This window comes from Nycticebus coucang, chromosome 6, assembly GCF_027406575.1.
Source record: "Nycticebus coucang isolate mNycCou1 chromosome 6, mNycCou1.pri, whole genome shotgun sequence".
Lineage (NCBI taxonomy): Eukaryota > Metazoa > Chordata > Mammalia > Primates > Lorisidae > Nycticebus > Nycticebus coucang.
The window spans coordinates 112,230,557-112,250,173 of record NC_069785.1 but is presented as its reverse complement, the minus strand read 5'-3'; the positions used below and the strand labels follow the sequence as shown (position 1 = coordinate 112,250,173).

The following is a 19,617-nucleotide window of genomic DNA, read 5'->3' as shown; positions in this document are numbered from 1 at the left end:
TGATTTATTGGTACCCTATTGGATTTTGTCCTTATAGCTACTTTGTTATTTTTATGTTCTATCTCTTATCTAGTTCATTACTTTTAATGGCCATTTGAAATATATCACTTGCATTAACCTTTATTTTACCCCCTATGATAAATTCTTTGGGGCACATACCCAGTAGAGTTTCTGAATCATAGAGAAGAAAGTTTACACTTCCACCATTATTTTCCCTGCTTCCTTCACAAGACTACCAATGCTTGATGGTACACAATACAGTAAGAAAATAGGTGTGAAGACTTGAAGAGAGAAGTCCACGTGCAATGGCTCAGGCCTATAATCCTAGCACTCTGAGAGGCTGAGGCGGATACTGCTTGAGCTCAGGAGTTCAATACCAGCCTGAGCAAGAGCAAGTCCCCATCTCTAAAAAATAGCTGGGCATTATGGTGGGTACCTGTAATCCCCAGTTACTTGGGAGGCTGAGGCAAGAGGATCACTTGAGCCCAGGAGTTTGAGGTTGCTATGAGCTATGATGCCAGGGCACTCTACTCAAAGTGACAAAGTAAGACTCTGTCTCAAAAAAAAAAAAAAAAAAAAAGTTGGAGAGAAAAATACTACTATGGCAAATGACATGATTTTTCACACAAAGTTCCAGAATTACTTGAGCTAGTATGAATTCATCAAGGTTTCCAGGTTGATTTTTTTTTTTTTTGGTTCTTGGCTGGGGCTGGGGCTGGGTTTGAATCCGCCACCTCTGGCATATGGGACCAGTGCCCTACTCCTTGAGCCACAGGCGGTGCCCGGTTTCCAGGTTGATTAACCACAATTGAGTTTTGTTTGCCTCAATAAGCAACTATTAAATGTGATAGAAAATAAGATACTATTTATAACAACCACAAAAGTGATAGGAAACCACGTAACCAAAAATGTTAGAAATAAAGAAAATTGTAAGTCTCTCTTAAAAGATCCATAGGAAGACCTAAAAGAAGAACCTCATTCATAGATTTGAAGATTGAACAGTGTAAAGACTTCCATTTTTCCCAGTTGAATCAAAAAATTAATGTAGTTCCAGTTAAAAAATATCAGTAAAATATTTTGTGAGGGGTGGCGCCTGTGGCTCAGTCGGTAGGGCGCCGGCCCCATATACCGAGGGTGGCGGGTTCAAACCCGGCCCCGGCCAAACTGCAACCAAAAAATAGCCGGGCGTTGTGGCGGGCGCCTGTAGTCCCAGCTACTCGGGAGGCTGAGGCAAGAGAATCGCTTAAGCCCAGGAGTTGGAGGTTGCTGTGAGCTGGGTGAGGCCACGGCACTCTACCGAGGGCCATAAAGTGAGACTCTGTCTCTACAAAAAAAAAAATATTTTGTGAGTAGGAGAAACTGTTTATAAAATCTATAATAATTGGGCTGAGCCCCGGCCGCAGCAGGCGAGTGGCGGCGGCACCTCTGGCGGACGGCGGGCGCGCGGGCCATGGCTCCCTGGGTGGGGGCCGAGCTCTCGGCGCTGAACCCGCTGCCCATGCTGTGGCTCGTGCTGGCTGCCGCCTTCCTGCTGACCCTGCTGCTGTAGCTCCTGCCATCCGGCCTGCTCCCGAGCTGCGCGCTCTTCCAGGACCTGATCCGCTCTACGGGAAAACCAAGAGCTCCGGGCCGCCGCGCCCTGCCGCCTACCGGGCCTTTGATGTCCCCAAAAGGTATTTTTCTCACTTCTGTATCACCTCAGTGTTGTGGAATGGCTTCCTGCTTTGGTGCCTTACTCAGTCCTTGTTCCCGGGAGCACCTTTTCCATACTGGCTTCATAGTTTGCTCAGAATTCTGGGGGCTGCCCAGTTCCCAAGGCGGTGAGCCTGTGCTGTCTGCGTTCTTGGTCCTCGAGTTCTTGTGGCTGCACAGCTTCCGCAGACTCCAGGAGTGCGTCTTCTCCAACGCCATGATTCACGTGGTGCAGTGCTGCTTCGGAATGGTCTACTACATACTTGTCGGACTGACCGTGCTGAGCCAAGTGCCGATGGATGACAGGAACGTTTATGTAAAAGGGAAAAATCTACTGATGCAAGCGCATTGGTTCCATATCCTTGGAATGTTGATGTTCATCTGGTCATCTGCCCATCAGAATAAATACCATGTCATTCTCAGCAATCTCAGGAAAAATAAAGCAGGAGTGGTCATTCACTGCGACCACAGAATCCCTTTTGGAGACTGGTTTGAATACCTTTCTTCCCCTACTTAGCAGAGCTGATCTACATTTCCATGGCTGCCACCTTTGGGTTCCACAACCTAACTTGGTGGCTAGTGGTGACATGTGTCTTCTTCAACCAGGCCCTTTCTGCTTTCCTCAGCCACAAATTCTACAAAGGCAAATTTGTCTCCTGTCCAAGGCATAGGAAAGATTTCCTGCCATTTTTGTTTTAAGATAACCTCAGTCACGAAGAGTGCAAACAAGGTGACACATTCAACCATGAAGGACAACGAAGTCCAGAGACCAAAGTGCGGGTTCTGCAGAACTGTTTGAAACTCTGTTCTGTTTTCATACCCCAAAAGTTTCCACTAAATGAGCAAGATATTACCCCTTAAGAAAATGAATCTTGAAAGTGTCTTCAAAGAAGAAATACTCTGACAGATCAGGGATTGATGTGTCTGCTTTCTACAACCAACCAACTGATAAGTTGAGAACTTTCCAAGCTGCTTCACAAGCAAACTAACCACAGATGTGTAAATAGCTTCTCACATGCACAAGTGAAGAGAGGACACTGCCTATGGCTGGGAGCCTGTTAGGGAAAAGTAACAGCAGGTGCTCAGTAAATGTTTGCTGCATTTTAGTAAAAGCAGGGTAACCTTTGAAAGTAATAGTAATTACAATTTTATACCAATAGTTTCAGGGAAAAATGAGTTTGTTGGAGTTTGTTTATACTTTCTCAATTACCACAAACATCTCCAATTCTATGACTATTGATAGCCATTTCCACTCATCTCCCTCAAATCATAGTCTAACAGAAAGTTTTTTGGGTTTTTTTTGTTTGTTTGTTTGTTTGTTTGTTGTTTTTTTTGCAGTTTTTGGCCGGGGCTGGGTTTGAACCCACCACATCCGGCATATGGGGCCAGCGCCCTACTCCTTTGAGCCATAGGTGCCCCCCCAACAGAAAAAAGTTTTGAAACCTCTTTTATTTAATACCTTTTTTTTTTTTTTTTGGTAGAGACAGGGTCTCACCTTATGGCAGAGTGCCATGGCCTCACACAGCTCACAGCAACCTCCAAATCCTGGGCTTAAGCGATTCTCCTGCCTCAGCCTCCCGAGTAGCTAGGACCACAGGCGCCCGCCACAACACCCGGCTATTTTTTGGTTGCAGTTTGGCCAGGGCCAGGTTTGAACCCGTCACCCTCGGCATATGGGGCCGGCGCCCTACCGACTGAGCCACAGGCGCCACCCTATTTAATACCTTTTTTGACATCCCTTTGGAGGGAGTATTTCAAAACTGAACACATTGGAAAATATTTTCCTACTGATGCACAGCAAGGCTTCACAGTGCAACTGAAACACTCTGGGCTGGACAGGACTGCGCCTCCTTCACATGTAGATCAATGTCTGCTTGAGTTTATTTCAACTTATAGACTGAATCTGAAGATATTTAGGGATAAAGTTTATATTTTAAATAGTTTATGTTAAAGAAAATATGGGCTCAGTGAGTAGGGCGCCGGCCCCATATACCGAGGGTGGTGGGTTCAAACCCAGCCCCGGCCAAACTGCAACAAAAAAATAGCCGGGCGTTGTAGCAGGCGCCTGTAGTCCCAGCTACTCGGGAGGCTGAGGCAAGAGAATCATGTAAGCCCAAGAGCTGGAGGTTGCTGTGAGCCGTATGACGCCATGGCACTCTACCGAAGGTGGTAAAGTGAGACTCTGTCTCTACAAAAAAAAAAAAAAAAAGACCTGCGGTTAATTCAGAGAGAAAAAAAATGCATGTTGTCAAGGAAAAACAAAACTTGAAAAATAACACTATAGCCTAAGCATCACAGTAAAAAGTAAACATTCACATAGCATGAGATTTTTCTGGTTTTAAAAAAAAAAAAAATCTATAAGAAACAATAAAAGTCCTGGCTCGGCGCCTGTGGCTCAAGCGGCTAAGGCGCCAGCCACATACACCTGAGCTGGCAGGTTAGTATCCAGACTGGGCCCACTAAAAAACAATGACAGCTGCTACAACCGAAAAATAGCCAGGCGTTGTGGCGGACACCTGTAGTCCCAGCTACTTGGGAGGCAGAGGCAGGAGAATCACTTGAGCCCAGGATTTGGAGGTTGCTGTGAGCTGTAATGCCACAGCACTCTACCCAGGGTGACAGTGTGAGGCTCTGTCTAAAAAACAAACAAAAAAAAGGAATAAAAGTCCATAGTTAGCTAAGACAGAAGAGCAGGGGGCAGCCCCATATACTGGGGTTGGTGGGTTCAAGCCTGACCCCGGCCAAAACTGCAAAAAAAAAAAAAGGACCGAAGAGCAGAGGACAGCCTCACTCTACCAGATAGTAAAATATTGCAAAGCCATCATAAAACAGGAAGAGAAGTGGAACAAAATAGAGTTTAGGAAGAGACCTTGTATATGGTAAAGGTAACATCAGAAATCAGAGGGAACAAGATGGATTGTTTAACATGAGATTTATTGAGCATTAAATACAGGAAAAGAATTAGATCCCTTCTTCATACAGAGGTCAACTCCAAGGCAAAGATCTGAAAGTGAAAAGTTAAACAATTAAGCAATAGAAGAATATGTGCAAATATTTTTATGACATTGAGATAAAGGATTTTTTTTAAAGACTGAAAAGCATAATTTTAAATGAAAAAATCTGATGGAGGTGATTACTCCAAAATTAAAGATTTCTGTTCAACAAAAGGTACCGTATGTCAAATAACACCAGATTTTTTAAAGGCCTTGATGACTGTAGTATCTAAATCTCAGACTTTTCTCCCTAAAATTTTCTATCATCACAAATGACAAAATGCCCGTGTTTTTAACCTTCCTAGTCCTTTAACCACCCTCATAGTTCTTCGATACCTTACACTTCTAAGACTTACATTCACTTCAGCCAATCTCTCCTGTAGCCACAGTTTGAATGTTTTACCTTTTTATTAGACTTAACAAGATTTGGGGAGGTCAAACCCTTCTCTCCAAATACTCTGATTTCCATGTATCCATTGAATTCCTCTTCAACCAGTGATAGCTTCTATTACCTAAATCTTTACCTTTTACATGAACTTACTTCTCCTTTCAGAATTTAATTCCTTTTCTAAATCCCTGAAGCTCAAAGTCTACCATATCAGCCACTTACGGGCCAATATTTTTTTTTTTTTTTAGAGACAGAGTCTCACTTTATCGCCCTCAGTAGAGTGCTATGGCTTCACACAGCTCACAGCAACCTCTAGCTTCCCAAGTAGCTGGGACTACAGGCGCCCACCACAACGCCCAGCTATTTTATGTTGCAGTTTGGCTGGGGCTGGGTTTGAACCCACCACCCTTGGTATATGGGGCCTGCGCCCAACTCACTGAGCCACAGGCGCCACCCAGGGCCAGTATTATTATTATTTTTTTTTTTGTAGGGACAGAGTCTCACTTTATGGCCCTCGGTAGAGTGCCATGGCATCACACAGCTCACAGCAACCTCCAACTCCTGGGCTTAAGCGATTCTCTTGCCTCAGCCTCCCAAGTAGCTGGGACTACAGGCGCCCGCCACAACGCCCAGCTATTTTTTGGTTGCAGTTCAGCCGGGGCCGGGTTTGAACCCGCCACCCTCGGTATATGGGGCCGGCACCTTACCAACTGAGCCACAGGCGCCGCCCAAGGGCCAGTATTTTTAATAACCTGCACATCCACATCCTTTTATGTACATATTAGCTACCCTACAATCCACGATCTGTCCCACCAAAAATCTCTGCTCTTTTACACCTGGGCTTAGCATTACTTTAGAAATGGAGCCATTCCATACCACTTAATTTGTTTCTCACCAACCTGCCATTTGGCAATCATTTTAAATGTCTGCCTGTCTGCTTTCTCTTCCATTCCCTCTTCAAACTATTCCGGACTTGCACAGCTTTTCTCAAATCTGTCTAATCTTCCTTATTCTTTGGCAGTGTTTTTATTTTCCAGCATATCAGTATTAAACTTCAGTTCCTGATCAGTACTCCCATTCAGTATGTACACATTCTACTTTCAAAATTATTTTTACCTTTTCTTCCTTAAAGGAATAACTGTCTTCCATATTTTTCTAAGGTTAATGCAATCTACTTACACTGTAGTCAGTCTTCTCCTGTACATTTTTTTGTAGTGTTTAATAATATTTTTTTAATTATTTTTTATTAAATCATAACTTTGTACATTGATGCATTTATGGGGTTCAGGGTACTGCTTCGATATGCAATGTGAAATGCTTACATTGAACTAAGTAACACATCCATCACAATTATACTTATTTCTTAATAGTTTTGAAATGTACCATTGCATCATGCACATTAGGTGAGGTCCCCCCAAATACCCTCCCTCCTCCCTTATCCCCCCTTCCCTCCCCTCCCCCTCTCTCTCCTCTTCCCTGTACTTTCTGGGGGATTTTTTGTTTTGTTTTGTTTTCAGCTCACAGCAACCTCCAACTCTTGGGCTCAAGCGATTCTCTTGCCTCAGCCTCCCAAGTAGCTGGGACTACAGGCACCCGCCACAGTGCCCAGCAATTTTTTAGAGATGGGCTCTCACTCTGGCTCAGGCAATCCACCTGCCTTGGCCTTCCAGAGTGCTAAGATTACAGAAGTGAGCCACCACACCTGGGCTTCCTGTACATTTTTTCAACTTTTCTTTTTTGGCTTCTCTTTCTCACCATAAACTCACTTAGGTTTGTCCCATCTTTCAACTTTTTATCCCCATCCCCTTTTAATCTTTCATTTTTTCATCAACATTATTGTCTTTTTTCATGTTTCTACTAAAACTATCTAAGGTTACCAGTAGCCTCCTAATGCTGCCATCTTACTTTACTTTTCTTCCCTATAATTGTTGATACTATTGTTGGCTTTTAGAACCATCACTAAACTATTAAGCTTCTCCCTTGCTAATTTTAAATGACTCAAGACCTTTAAACTCTACATATTTAAGTCTTAACCTTTCTGCCTCAAAGACCTCTCTCTTACTCCCCCTCCCTTTTGGTTAATGTCACCATTGGTTCTAACTTTTCCTTTTATGGGTATATCCATGTAAATGCCCATTAATGTCTCTAAGACACTCATGATCTCTTACCTGGAATTTTTTTTTTTTTTTTTTTTTTTTGGTAGAGACAAAGTCTCACTTTATCACCCTTGGTAGAGTGCCATGGCGTCACACTGCTCACAACAATCTCCCAACTCCTGGGCTTAGGTGATTCTCTTGCCTCAGCCTCCCAAGTACCTGGGACCACAGGCGCCCACCACAACACCCGACTATTTTTTGGTTGCAGTTAGGCCGGGGCCGGGTTTAAACCCGCCACCCTAATACACCAGGTCCTTCATGATCTCATCTTTGCTTTCCTTTCTTGTTGATTTCCCACATAAATGCTGAAACTCTGGGAAATTAAAATATGGCTGTTAAAACTCCAGAACATGTGCTGTCTCTTAACAGACGTGTAAGCCTGAGTTACATGAACAGAATGTTAAATAAGTATAATCTGTCCCTTTCTTGAAGTAATTATCTGTATCTAAGCAGTACATGAAGTGCGTCATTGACTGTTGTAATTTTTAGATCTAAAGAATGGATTCATAATATTTGCCTGAAGTTAAAGCAAGAGATTTGCTCCATATCTAGACTTCCTTTATAACAATGTCTAAGTGATTATCCTGTATATGTTACAAAGCTGCTTTTTATATATTACCTATAATTTTAATTTTTTACATGATGTATGATGTTGTAGTATGTTCTGTCCTCTTTCAGATTATATTCTTTCTCTCAGCAGTGTTCATTTATAATTTCAGGAAAACAGGTAAATAATTTGGTGGACTCAACTCACTCAGTTGGCTGTCTTCCACAAAGGTGAGCATAAAGTAGTTTCTATCATAGCTCATTTGAATGTTCACATTTAAAACAAAGGATTTCTTTATGCTGCTAGAAATAATTTTATTTATTTATTTTTGTAGAACTGAAGTTTCTGACAAGAATATGGCCACAGATTCTGGAAAAAAATTGGAAGAAAGCACAGGTCCCTTCCCAGTAGAGAATATAATTCCAGCTAGCAAACCATTTGAAAGCCACAGACGTGTGCTGTGTTTTGATAGTGCTGCTGCTCCTGTGGCAAGTACACAGGGGCCAAACCATAAGATTGTGTCCCAAAACAAAGAAAGGAATGCGGTTTCCTTTCCTCATCTTGACTCACCCACTGTGTCCTCCACCTTAAAACCCCCTGCTAATAATGCTATCAGAAAAGAGAGAGAGAAACCTCCTATGCCTAAGATTTTATCTAAATCAGAAACAGCCATTAGCCAACATACCACAGTAAGAGAAACTCAGTCAGAAAAGAAAGTTTCACCAACAGAAGTTGTGCTTGAATCTTTCCACAAAGCAACAGCTAATAAGGAGAATGAATTACGCAGAGATGTGGAAAGGCAGAAAAATCCAGAAACTTCAAAACTATCAATTGGGCAGCAAAATGGAGGGTTACGGAATGAGAAAACTATAGCTTCACTGCAAGAAGTCACCAAAAAACAAGACACATCCTCAAACAGTAAAAATGTCATTTCAATAGGTGCAGCTGTAAAGGATCTAAAACAAGAGCAAACTAAATCTGCCAGTTCTTCAATTACCACAGACATGTTGCCAGACATTCATTGGCCCAGCCCAGTAAATCGGCTTGCTGATAGTGATTTACCTGTACCCCGGACCGCTGGTTTAGGGGTAGGGGAAAAACATAAAGAGGAACCTACAGATGGCATCAAGGCCCCCTCTAATAGACGTTTCGGTGAAGACAGTAGCACATCCAAAGTAATGGTTCCTCCTGTCACCCCAGACTTGCCTGCCTGCAGCCCTGCCAGTGAGACCGGCAGTGAGAACAGTGTCAACATGGCTGCCCACACCTTAATGATTCTCTCCAGAGCAGCCATCTCAAGGAGTACTTCAGCAACTCCTCTGAAAGATAACACACAATTTAGAGCATCTTCAAGGAACACCGCAAAAAAACGGAAGATTGAGGAGTTAGATGAGCGTGAGAGAACCTCTCGTAGTTCTAATAAAAATCTTGCAAATTCATCAATGCCAATGAAAAAGAAGAAAATTAAGGCAAGTTTTGAAAGTTTTAATTTTAAAGCCACACCTTTTCCTTCCTTCAATACTCAAGAGAATTAAGCACTTTTTGCCACCACTACCTGTTATAGTCAAAGTAGCTTTTATAGTTTTGATTGACAAAATACATTTTTTGAGTTCCTTTTAAATTTCAGAGACAGAATCTCCCTCTATTGCCCTAGGTAGAATTTAGTAGCTTTACTCCAGCTCCACCACAACCTCAATTTTCTGAGCTTAAGCTATCTTCCTACCTCAGCCACCCAGTAGCTGGGACTAGAGGCATGTACCACCATGCTCTGCTAATTTTGTTTGTTTGTTGGTATTTTTTTGTAGAGCCTGTGGTCTTGCTATGTTGCCCAGACTGGTCTTGAATTCTGGCCTAAAGTGATCCTCTCATTTCAGTCTCCCAAACTGTTAGGATTACATGTGCGAGCTCCTACACGTGGGCCTAACAAAATACATTCTATAACAGTGTTTCTCAGTGTGGTCCTCAGAAGTTGTCTAGGGGAAACATAGTAGTTTCAAAACTATTGCTAAGGTATTTATAACATGTTCTTTGGGAAAAGCAGGTTTTTGTTTCTGTCTTGGTAGAACCCACACTTTTTTGTGAGAATTATTTAGTCATTTAAGAGTGGAAAACCACTTAGTGTCGAATTAACAAATAAAAACTTTGCTACTTTAGATCTTGGATTTTTTTTTTTTTTTTTTTTTTTTTTTGCCCTTATGTCTCACCTCTAACATGGACCCTTAAAGATATTAACACATTGCAGCAGTGAAAAAATTAAATTTACCTATTTTATTTTAACCATGGTTGTCTGTGGGAAGGCAACACAGGGATAGCATTGATGAATGAAACTCATTTAAGTTTGTTTAGCTGTTTAATAAGTGAATTAAAGAGCAGACAGTGTTTAAAATGTCATGAAGTATGGTATCAGGGAAAGAATCTTGGCTTTGCTGCCCTCCAAGTCTGGATTTGAATCCTGCATCTGCTGTCTGTTGGCCCAGTGACCACTGTGAAGTCTGTGGCCTCTCCAGGTCTCAGCCTCATCATTTGACATGTTACTATACATCTTAGACTATGAGAACTAAATGTAGTGTATATATAATACCCAGTGTTTATTAAATATTTAGAACTTGGTAAGTGCCTTAATATCTCAAAAGCTTTCTAAGCACTAATTAACCACCTATAGGAACCATTTCTATCTTGTTTAATTCAATATTGATACACTCTGGATTTGTATGTGTGTTATGTCTTTTGTCCCAAACTATCATTAAAGTGCCTTGAACCGTATTTAATTAACTTTGAGTTTAGAAAACTTGCCTCTATTTCGCTGTAAAACTAAAATTCTAATAGTTAAAAAAATTGGCAATTTTAGTAGTACAGGGAAGAACCTAATATACTGTTATGGTTGAATATAATTATTAAGAAAGCTTTTGGAACTTGTTTCAGCTTATTTTTTTTTTTCTTTTTTTGACAGAAAAAGAAGCTGCCCAGTTCATTTCCAGCTGGAATGGATGTGGACAAATTTTTGTTATCATTGCATTATGATGAGTAAACATCCTGAACATACAAGAACAGTAGCTATTTAAAACTTGTATCCCTTAAACTATTGAGTGTAGGGAATGGGATATTGACAGAATCTGAAAGCATGACCTGCACTTTGTACTGAGATTTCACTTTATATCTAAATCATGCTGTTTCTGAAGCAGCTTCCTAGTTTGTAAATAGACTTATTTGGTATATTTTTATTTGGAAAAAGCCTTTGCAGAAATGTAAGTAAAGCCAATCTGCAACACTGTATAGCTTTGGCAATTGCATATTGTAAATATTGTATAAATCTGTTGAAATAGAGGTCAAATCAACCTACTGTTCTTACACTGCGTTTTTTACGTCTTATGATCCCTAATTCTGAGACTTACTCATCTGGAATACTTTCTTAACTTCTTTTGGAAGGAAATGATGCTTAGCCTTATAAATCACCTTCAGTAATTGCTCAGCAAGACATATAAATACATAGCCACTAAGTACTATAAAATAATAACCATCTCAACTGGTTAAAGTATCTAATCAGAAATCAACAGTTTGATGAGGGTTTTTTGGAGTGAATACTTTAACAGCCCTTACAGTAGTAGTAAAGATTATATTCCTAGAATTTTACACTTTGCTATTTCTTCTGGTGGTTTATTCTCTTTGTTTTAAAGAGAGAATTTTGTAAACCATTTATCAAGTGTTCTGATCTTCATTTATAACTTTAAAAAATTTTTTAACAGAACTTTAAGTGGTTAGACTATTGAGCCATAAAATGTTTGGTTTGTAGTAGAGATTTGTTGGTATGTATATACTTCCCCTAAATACAGGGGATTTAAAGAATTGCACTAATTCATAGACCCTTTTACATAGTAGTGACCAATGCACATTTAATTTAAATCTTCTGTTCTATTAAAAGTTTGTATGGAGGATTATCTTTTGATGTTCTTTCAGAAAGTCATATCCATCATATGATGTAAAAAGAGAAATCATAGTTTTATATTTTAGTTTCTCCTAAAATGGGATATGTTAAATAACTATATCTGTACTTAGATATAATGGCTTTATCTGTGTGTCTCTTAGGGCGTTATAGTTACTCTCAAAAAGATCTGAAAGAGAGTGAGAGAGGTGCCTTCTCTGTATTTAGATTCATACACATCAGTTAAATTGAAGAATCGGTGTAAACTTTTAAATGAGAACAGAAATTATAATTAGTACCTGACCAATTGTGCCTAGATATTAAAGTATGTTCTCTTACGTGCTTTCTTTTTAATTAAATATCAGTTTATTAGGGTCTTTTTCTGTGGTGTATGTTTTGTTGAAGAGTCACTTTTCTCAATCAATTTTTTGTACTAGGCCTTTAAAAATATTCCTCTTACTCCAGCATAACATTTCTCAATGCAGAAATCATGTCGTCTTAATTGCTGCACATTACTGCAAAAATATGTGATGTAAGAAATTCTTATGATGTGTCAATAGTCTTTTCCTAAGGAACTAAATATCATACCGTTAATGTTTATTTAACTCTACTTGATACTGTACTACAGTTAGGTCTGAATAAATGTTTTCATTATCTCAAAAGTTTGAACTACTTTATATTGACAATCTTGTTTAGAAACTTTGATTAAATTCCTTTGCATATCAATTTTGTGTACTATTTTTGGAAAGTTCACATAATGCTGAAAATTACAGATTTTCTTCTCATGAGATTCATATTTATGTGTTGCTGGGTACTGAGAATTCATGGACAAGTAAAATAAGTTACTTTGTTCAAGATTCTGAATTTAGCCCAGAGCTTCTAGATAAGGTCCAAAGGCAACTTTTACTTGGAGCTTCTTTTTTTTTTTTTTTGAGACAGAGCCTCAAGCTGTCACCCTGGGTAGAGTGCCGTGGCATCACAGCTCACAGCAACCTCCAACTCCTGGGCTCAAGTGATTCTCCTGCCTCCACCTCCCAAGTAGCTGGGACTACAGGCACCTGCCACAATGCCCGGCTATTTTTTGGTTGCAGCCATCATTGTTGTTTGGTGGGCCCAGGCTGGATCCGAACCTGCCAGCTCAGGTGTATGTGGCTGGCGCCTTAGCCGCTTGAGCCACAGGCACCAAGCCTACTTGCAGCTTCTGTTTATCTTCAAGAGCAAATTTATAATCCCCATCCTATTTTAAAAAGTCCCGATGTCCTGGACATAACTGTACCATTGTTCAATTGTACTGTTATAACCTATTTCAATACTCAGATGCCCAGTGACTACATTTCAGGGTTAAAATATATCACCAAGGGGTGGCGCCTGTGGCTCAGTGAGCAGGGCGCCGGCCCCGTATGCCGAAGGTGGTGGGTTCAAACCCGGCCCCAGCCAAACTGCAACAAAAAAATAGCCGGGCGTTGTGGCGGGCGCCTGTAGTCCCAGCTGCTCGGGAGGCTGAGGCAAGAGAATTGCGTAAGCCCAAGAGTTAGAGGTTGCTGTGAGCCGTGTGACGCCACGGCACTCTACCCGAGGGCGGTACAGTGAGACTCTGTCTCTACAAAAAAATATATATATATATATCACCGAAAAAATACATGGGTATTTTTCTTAACTTTATGTAAGAATCCAGACTACAATTCAGCCATTACTTAGTGATTAATGTAGCCGGTGTATGCCACAACTGAGAAGTCTTGTTATTAAAATATTTTATTTTAGCCTTGGATATTGTTAGAACTATAGTGTGTTAAAATTGCACATGAGAGAGAATCCATCAGCATTTGGGCAAAAGCTAGATGTCATGACTGTTAGGAAGAATAGGATTGGCACTTTTCAGGGGGAGACAGAATCCGACTCTGTTACCTAGGTTAGAGTGCCATGGTTGTCAGCCTCCCTCACAGCAACCTCAAATTCCTTGGTTCAAGCTATCCTCCTGTCTCGGCCTCATAAGTAGCTGAGACTAGAAGCTTCGGCATCCACCACAATGCCTGGCTAATTTATATATTTTTAATAGAGATGGGATCTTGCTGTTGCTCAGGGTTGTCTATATAACTCCTGAGCTCAAACAGTCCTGCCTCACACTCGCAGAGTGCTATGATTACAGGCAGGAGCCACCACGCCCAGCCTTTCCAGATTTTAGTTGTTACAAAACTGCAGTGAACATTTTTTTTTTTTTTTTGTAGAGACAGAGTCTCACTTTCTGGCCCTCGGTAGAGTGCCGTGGCCTCACACAGCTCACAGCAACCTCCAACTCCTGGGCTTAAGCGATTCTCTTGCCTCAGCCTCCCAAGTAGCTGGGACTACAGGCACCCGCCACAATGCCTGGCTATTTTTTTGGTTGCAGTTCAGCCGGGGCTGGGTTTGAACCTGCCACCCTCGGCATATGGGGCCGGCGCCTTACCGACTGAGCCACAGGCGCCACCCTGCAGTGAACATTTTTATAAACAAACAGTTACTAGTTACTTCTTAAGATGACATTTTTAGAAGGAATTATCAAATCAGAAAGTTAAGTGTATGGCTGGTCATCCAGAGGCTGACATGGATGGACTGCTTGAGCTCAGGAGTTTGAGACCAGCCTGAGTCACAGCAAGATCCTATCCCTAAATATACTGGGGCATTGTGGCAGGCGCCTGTAGTCCCAGCTACTCAGGAGACTGAGGCAAAAGGATCCCTTGAGCCAAAGAGTTTGAGGTTGCTGTGAGCTACAACACCATAGCACTCTACCAAGGGTGACAAAGTAAGACACTGCCTCAAAAAAAAAAATACATTTTTTTTTTTTTTTGGTAGAGACAGGGTCTCACTTTATGGCCCTTGGTAGAGTGCCATGGCCTCACACAGCTCACAGCAACCTCCAACTCCTGGGCTTAAGCGATTCTCTTGCCTCAGCCTCCCGAGTAGCTGGGACTACAGGCACCCGCCACAACGCCCGGCTATAAAAAAGTACATTTTTTAAAGGATCTCAATACATTGCCAGATTCTGCTAGAAAATTTTTATCAGTTTACATTCTTACCATCAAATTGTCATTTCTTACATAGAATATGCTCATCCCTTACCAGAGGAATATCACTGGAATATCATCACTTGTTTCTAGGTTTTTGTTTCTTGATATGTTAGAATTAGGAGTTACTTCCTAATCCATATATAATTTTTGATACCTGGTGTGAGGAAAGGCTCAAAGTACATTCCTCTCCACCCCCCACTGTTTAACCCTTGACTCAGCTTGTTAAATTAAGATTCCCCAGCTCCGCGCCTGTAGCTCAAGTGGCTAGGGTGCCAGCCACATACACCAGAGCTGGTGGGTTCGAATCCAGCCCAGCCTGCCAAACAACAATGACAACTATAACCAAAAAATAGCCGGGTGTTGTGGCAGGCACCTGTAGTCCCAGCTACTTGGGAGGCTGAGGCAAGAGAATCGCTTAAGCCCAAGAGTTGGAGTTTGCTGTGAGCTGTGATGCCACGGCACTCTACCCAGGGTGACAGCTTGACACTCTGTCTCAAAAAAATATATATATATATATTTCCCTTCCCTCCCCATTTATTTATAATGTTCTCCTATCCTGGAATACTGATTTATAGTTTCTTCATAATTCTAAAATCCAAAATGTTCTGAAAACCAGTTTTTTCCCTTATGTTTACAACAAACAACTCATTTCCTGGCAAAACCTGACCTGAAATAACCTGGGGGGTGTTTACAGTTTTGTCTCATTTGGTGTGAAAATTCCTATTTTACTATAAAAGTAGTAATTTTTGATTAGTATGCTATTTCAGACTCAACCGGGGGTACATTGTACATACACATTGAGTTATTTTTTAGATCTCCAAAATTCTGAATTATAAACTCCAGTTAACCCAAAGGTATATGATCAAGGATTTGGGACCTGTATTAAATTTATACATATATACAGAATACATACAGTATATAATGATATGTAAATAAGTATATGCTATTGATTAAATCATTATAGATTTATGTCTATTATTACTATTGTCTTTTTGTTGTTGTTGCAGTTTCGCTGAGGCCGGGTTTGAACCCACCACCCTCGGTATATGGGGCCGGCGCCCCACTCACTGAGCCACAGGTGCCTCCCTACTATTGGTTTTTTAAGTATTCACCTCTTATGCTACCTGATTAACTTTAGAATCACATTTCAAATTAAAATTGTATTGGAATACTGTTTAGAAGTCCACTAGTGAGGCCAGGATGGTGGCTCACGCCTGTAATCCTAGCACTCTGGGAGGCTGAGGTGGGTGGATCACTTGAGCTCAGGAATTCCAGACCAGCCTGAGCAAGAGCGAGAACCCACTTCTTAAAAAAAATAGCCAGACATTCTGGTGGGCACCTGTAGTCCCAGCAACTTGGGAGGCTGAGGCAAGAGGATGCTGTGAGCTAAGACACCATCACACTCTACCGGGAGTTAAAGTGAGACTCTGTCTCAAAAAAAAAAAAATGTAGAATTCATCCTACTGGTATTTACTTTTATTTAGTAGATATATTTCACCCCTACTTTTCCTCCTTAACCAGCTCATCCCTAATCATTTAAAAAAACTAAAAACTCACATACCTGTTTGTTTTGGGGTGTTTTTTTTTTTTTTTTCTTTTTGAGATGGTGTCTTGCTATTGCCCAGGCTAGTCTGGAACTCCTGAATACTAGTAATCCTCCCAGCTCAGCCTCCTGAGTAGCTGGGACTACAGATACAGGGTACCTTGGCTGTCTAAACTTTTGTCATTTTTGGAGCAAACAGGAGAGTGCGCTGTTTTCTAACCTCTTAAGGTGGTTGAGACACTTTTCCTCAGAAAATAAGGAAATAAGGACTAAGGCTATTTTTCTACCTACATATTTGAAATAAGGACTAAGGCTACCTATTTTTCTACCTAAATGTTTGAGGGATTTTTTTCCCTTAATATATTTTCTTCAGAATATCTTAATATGTATGATTCTCTGTTAATTAACATTGCCAATAAAATACGCTCTTTAAAATCTTCCCACTTAGGGTGGTGCCTGTGGCTCAGTGAATAGGGCGCCGGCCCCATATACCGAGGGTGGCGGGTTCAAACCCAGCCCCGGCTGAACTGCAACCAAAAAATAGCTGGGCATTGTGGCGGGCGCCTGTAGTCCCAGCTGCTCGGGAGGCTGAGGCAGGAGAATCGCGAAAGCCCAAGAGCTGGAGGTTGCTGTGAGTCCTGTGACATCATGGCACTCTACTGAGGGCGGTAAAGTGAGACCCTGTCTCTACAAAAAAAATAAAATAAAATCTTCCCACTTTGGCCGAGGCAGTTGGATTGCTTCAGCTGAGGAGTTGGAGACTAGCCTGAGCAAAAACAAGACCCCGTCTCTACTAAAAATTGAAAAACTAGCCAGATATTGTGGTTTGCACCTACATTCCCAGCTACTTAGGAGGCTGACGTAAGGGAATTGCTTGAGCCCAAGAGTTTGAGGTTGCTGTGAGCCATGGTACATTGGCCCTCTACCCAGAGTGACAAAGTGGAAACTCTGTCTCAAAAAATAAAAATAAAATCTTCCCACTTAGGGAAAGCTCATGCTTGTAATCCTAGCACTCTGGGAGGCAACAGAGTGAGACTGTCTCAAAAATTTTTTTAAATAAAATCTTCCCACTTCAGACTTAAAAATCTGAATTTTCTTATTCATTTTTTTTTTTCTTTTGAGACAGATTCTCACTCTTGTTGACCTGGTGTCATCATAGCTCATAGCAACCTCAAACTCTTGGGCTCAAGCCATCCTCTTGCCTTGCTTCCTGAGTTGCTGGGGTAACACCTGGATAGTTTTTGTCTCACTCTTGCTTAGGCTGGTCTTGAACTCCTGAGCTCAAGCAATCCACCTGCCTCAGTCTCCCAGAGTGCTAGGATTATAGATGTGACCCGTATCTTTATATTCTCTATTATTTTGGATTATTGTTTTCAGAGTACTATTGTTTTAAGAAACACCATTTATTAGTTTGTTCTGTATCTTTTCTCTCTTCCTCCATTTTTTTCCAGAATTGTCCAAGTGCTTCCACACGTTCTGCAGATCACTGACCTTTGGATGCAGTATTCTACTTACCTTTACTGAAGTATTGTAATGTATTCTTGATTTCCTGTATTTTACCCAAGTCCTGGTTCAGTTAAAAGTACTTATAGCTTGGGGCACATTTATTGAAATTATGAGGTATAGTAACACATAGTAAGTTAGTTAAGAACTTGGGCTCTGCGGCTCAGCGCCTGTGGCTCAAGCAGCTAAGGCGCCAGCCACATACACCTGAGCTGGCAGGTTCGAATCCAGCCTGGGCCCACCAAACAACAACGGCCGCAAACAAAAAAATAGCTGGGCGTTATGGTGGGCGCCTGCAATCCCAGCTACTTGGGAGGTGGAGGCAAAAGAATCGCTTGAGCCCAGGAGTTAGAGGTTGCTATGAGCTATGATGCCACGGCACTCTACCCGGGGTGACAGCTTGAGGCTCTGTCTCAAAAAAAATAAATAAATAAAAAGAACTTGGGCACTGGAGAGATAATAATGGTACCTACTTTTAGGAGTTTTTATGATTACATGAGTTAATAGAAACAAAGCTTTATACTTAGAACATGAACCTCAAAAGTTAGATGTGATTGCCACAGATGTTTTTGAAAATATTCTTCCTCTGGGGCGGCGCCTGTGGCTCAGTCGGTAAGGCGCCGGCCCCATATACCGAGGGTGGCGGGTTCAAACCCGGCCCCGGCCAAACTGCAACCAAAAAATAGCCGGGCGTTGTGGCGGGTGCCTGTAGTCCCAGCTACTCGGGAGGCTGAGGCAAGAGAATCGCTTAAGCCCAGGAGTTGGAGGTTGCTGTGAGCTGTGTGAGGCCACGGCACTCTACCGAGGGCCATAAAGTGAGACTCTGTCTCTACAAAAAAAAAAAAAAAAAAAGAAAATATTCTTCCTCTGAATCTAAAAAACAATTGTTCTTTTTATATATTGTCATTTTTGTTCCTTCAAAGATAAAGATCCAGGGCTGGGCCCAGTGGCTCACACCTGTAATCCTAGCACTCTGAGAGGCCTGACTGCCTGAACGATTGCCTGAGCAATCTAAAAATAACTGGGCGTTGTGGTGGGTGCCTATAGTCCCAGCTACTCGGGAGGCTAATGCAAGAGGATCACTTAAGCTCAAGAGTTTGAGGTTGCTGTGAGCTATGACGCCAGGGGCACCCTACCAAGGGTGACTGAAACTCTGTCTCAAAAGATGAAAAGGTAAAGATCCACAGTGAAGTATATGCCAACAGATAAGGTGTACACAATGACCTTTGCTGCCTTCTCTCCTCCCCCACTAAGTGGAGGTTTTCTCTGTTCAGAGCTGCAGTTGAAGTTGATGTGCACAGCCTCTGCCTACAGCGTTTTAGAATTTTTCCAGATGAAATGTAGTGTACTGTACTCATACTATTGTCTGTCCTGCTCAAGAACAGGCATTGTGGCATACTGGAAGTGGCAGTCTCTCCCTTCTTTATGAATTGATTCAGCTTATCAGTTTCTACCATTTCTCCAACTTTCTGTGCTGCTATAGTAATCCAGAGCCCAAACCCCAAGCTTTTCTCAGTTGGACCTCCCTGAATGCGGAGGTTATGAGAAGCTGCCCCCACACTAGACCATGGGCTTCATGTATGTTTCCAATACTATTATGCACAATCTGTCGGTGGTTTCTGCTAGTTTGTCCAAAATAGCTCTTAAAGAGTCTACTAAATGTAAATAACCTACAAATAACATTCATTTCACCTTTAACAATCCCCACAAACAAATCATTTTTTCCATTAAATGGAAGTTTCTACCTAAAGTCACTAAGATTGCACACTGATATTTCAAATAGTATATACTCAATGTTTTAAAAATAGCAAACTTTTAAAGATTACAAAAAA

The 19,617-nt window shown here is 41.5% G+C and overlaps 1 protein-coding gene and 1 pseudogene across 2 annotated transcripts in view; both read left to right on the top strand.

Annotated features, from left to right (window-relative positions):
* Positions 1-12,352, top strand: part of LOC128587660 (protein NPAT) — a 64,064-nt gene extending 51,712 nt beyond the window's left edge. For both annotated transcript variants that reach the window (XM_053594048.1, XM_053594047.1), the window contains 3 exons: positions 7,949-8,006; positions 8,111-9,245; positions 10,727-12,352. In XM_053594048.1, the coding sequence (XP_053450023.1) occupies positions 7,949-8,006; positions 8,111-9,245; positions 10,727-10,804 (1,271 nt within the window). In that variant the 3' untranslated portion in view covers positions 10,805-12,352. The remainder of the gene's footprint in view (positions 1-7,948; positions 8,007-8,110; positions 9,246-10,726) is intronic.
* Positions 1,327-2,736, top strand: LOC128587663 (polyprenol reductase-like; annotated as a pseudogene).
* Positions 12,353-19,617: the final 7,265 nt, after the last annotated feature.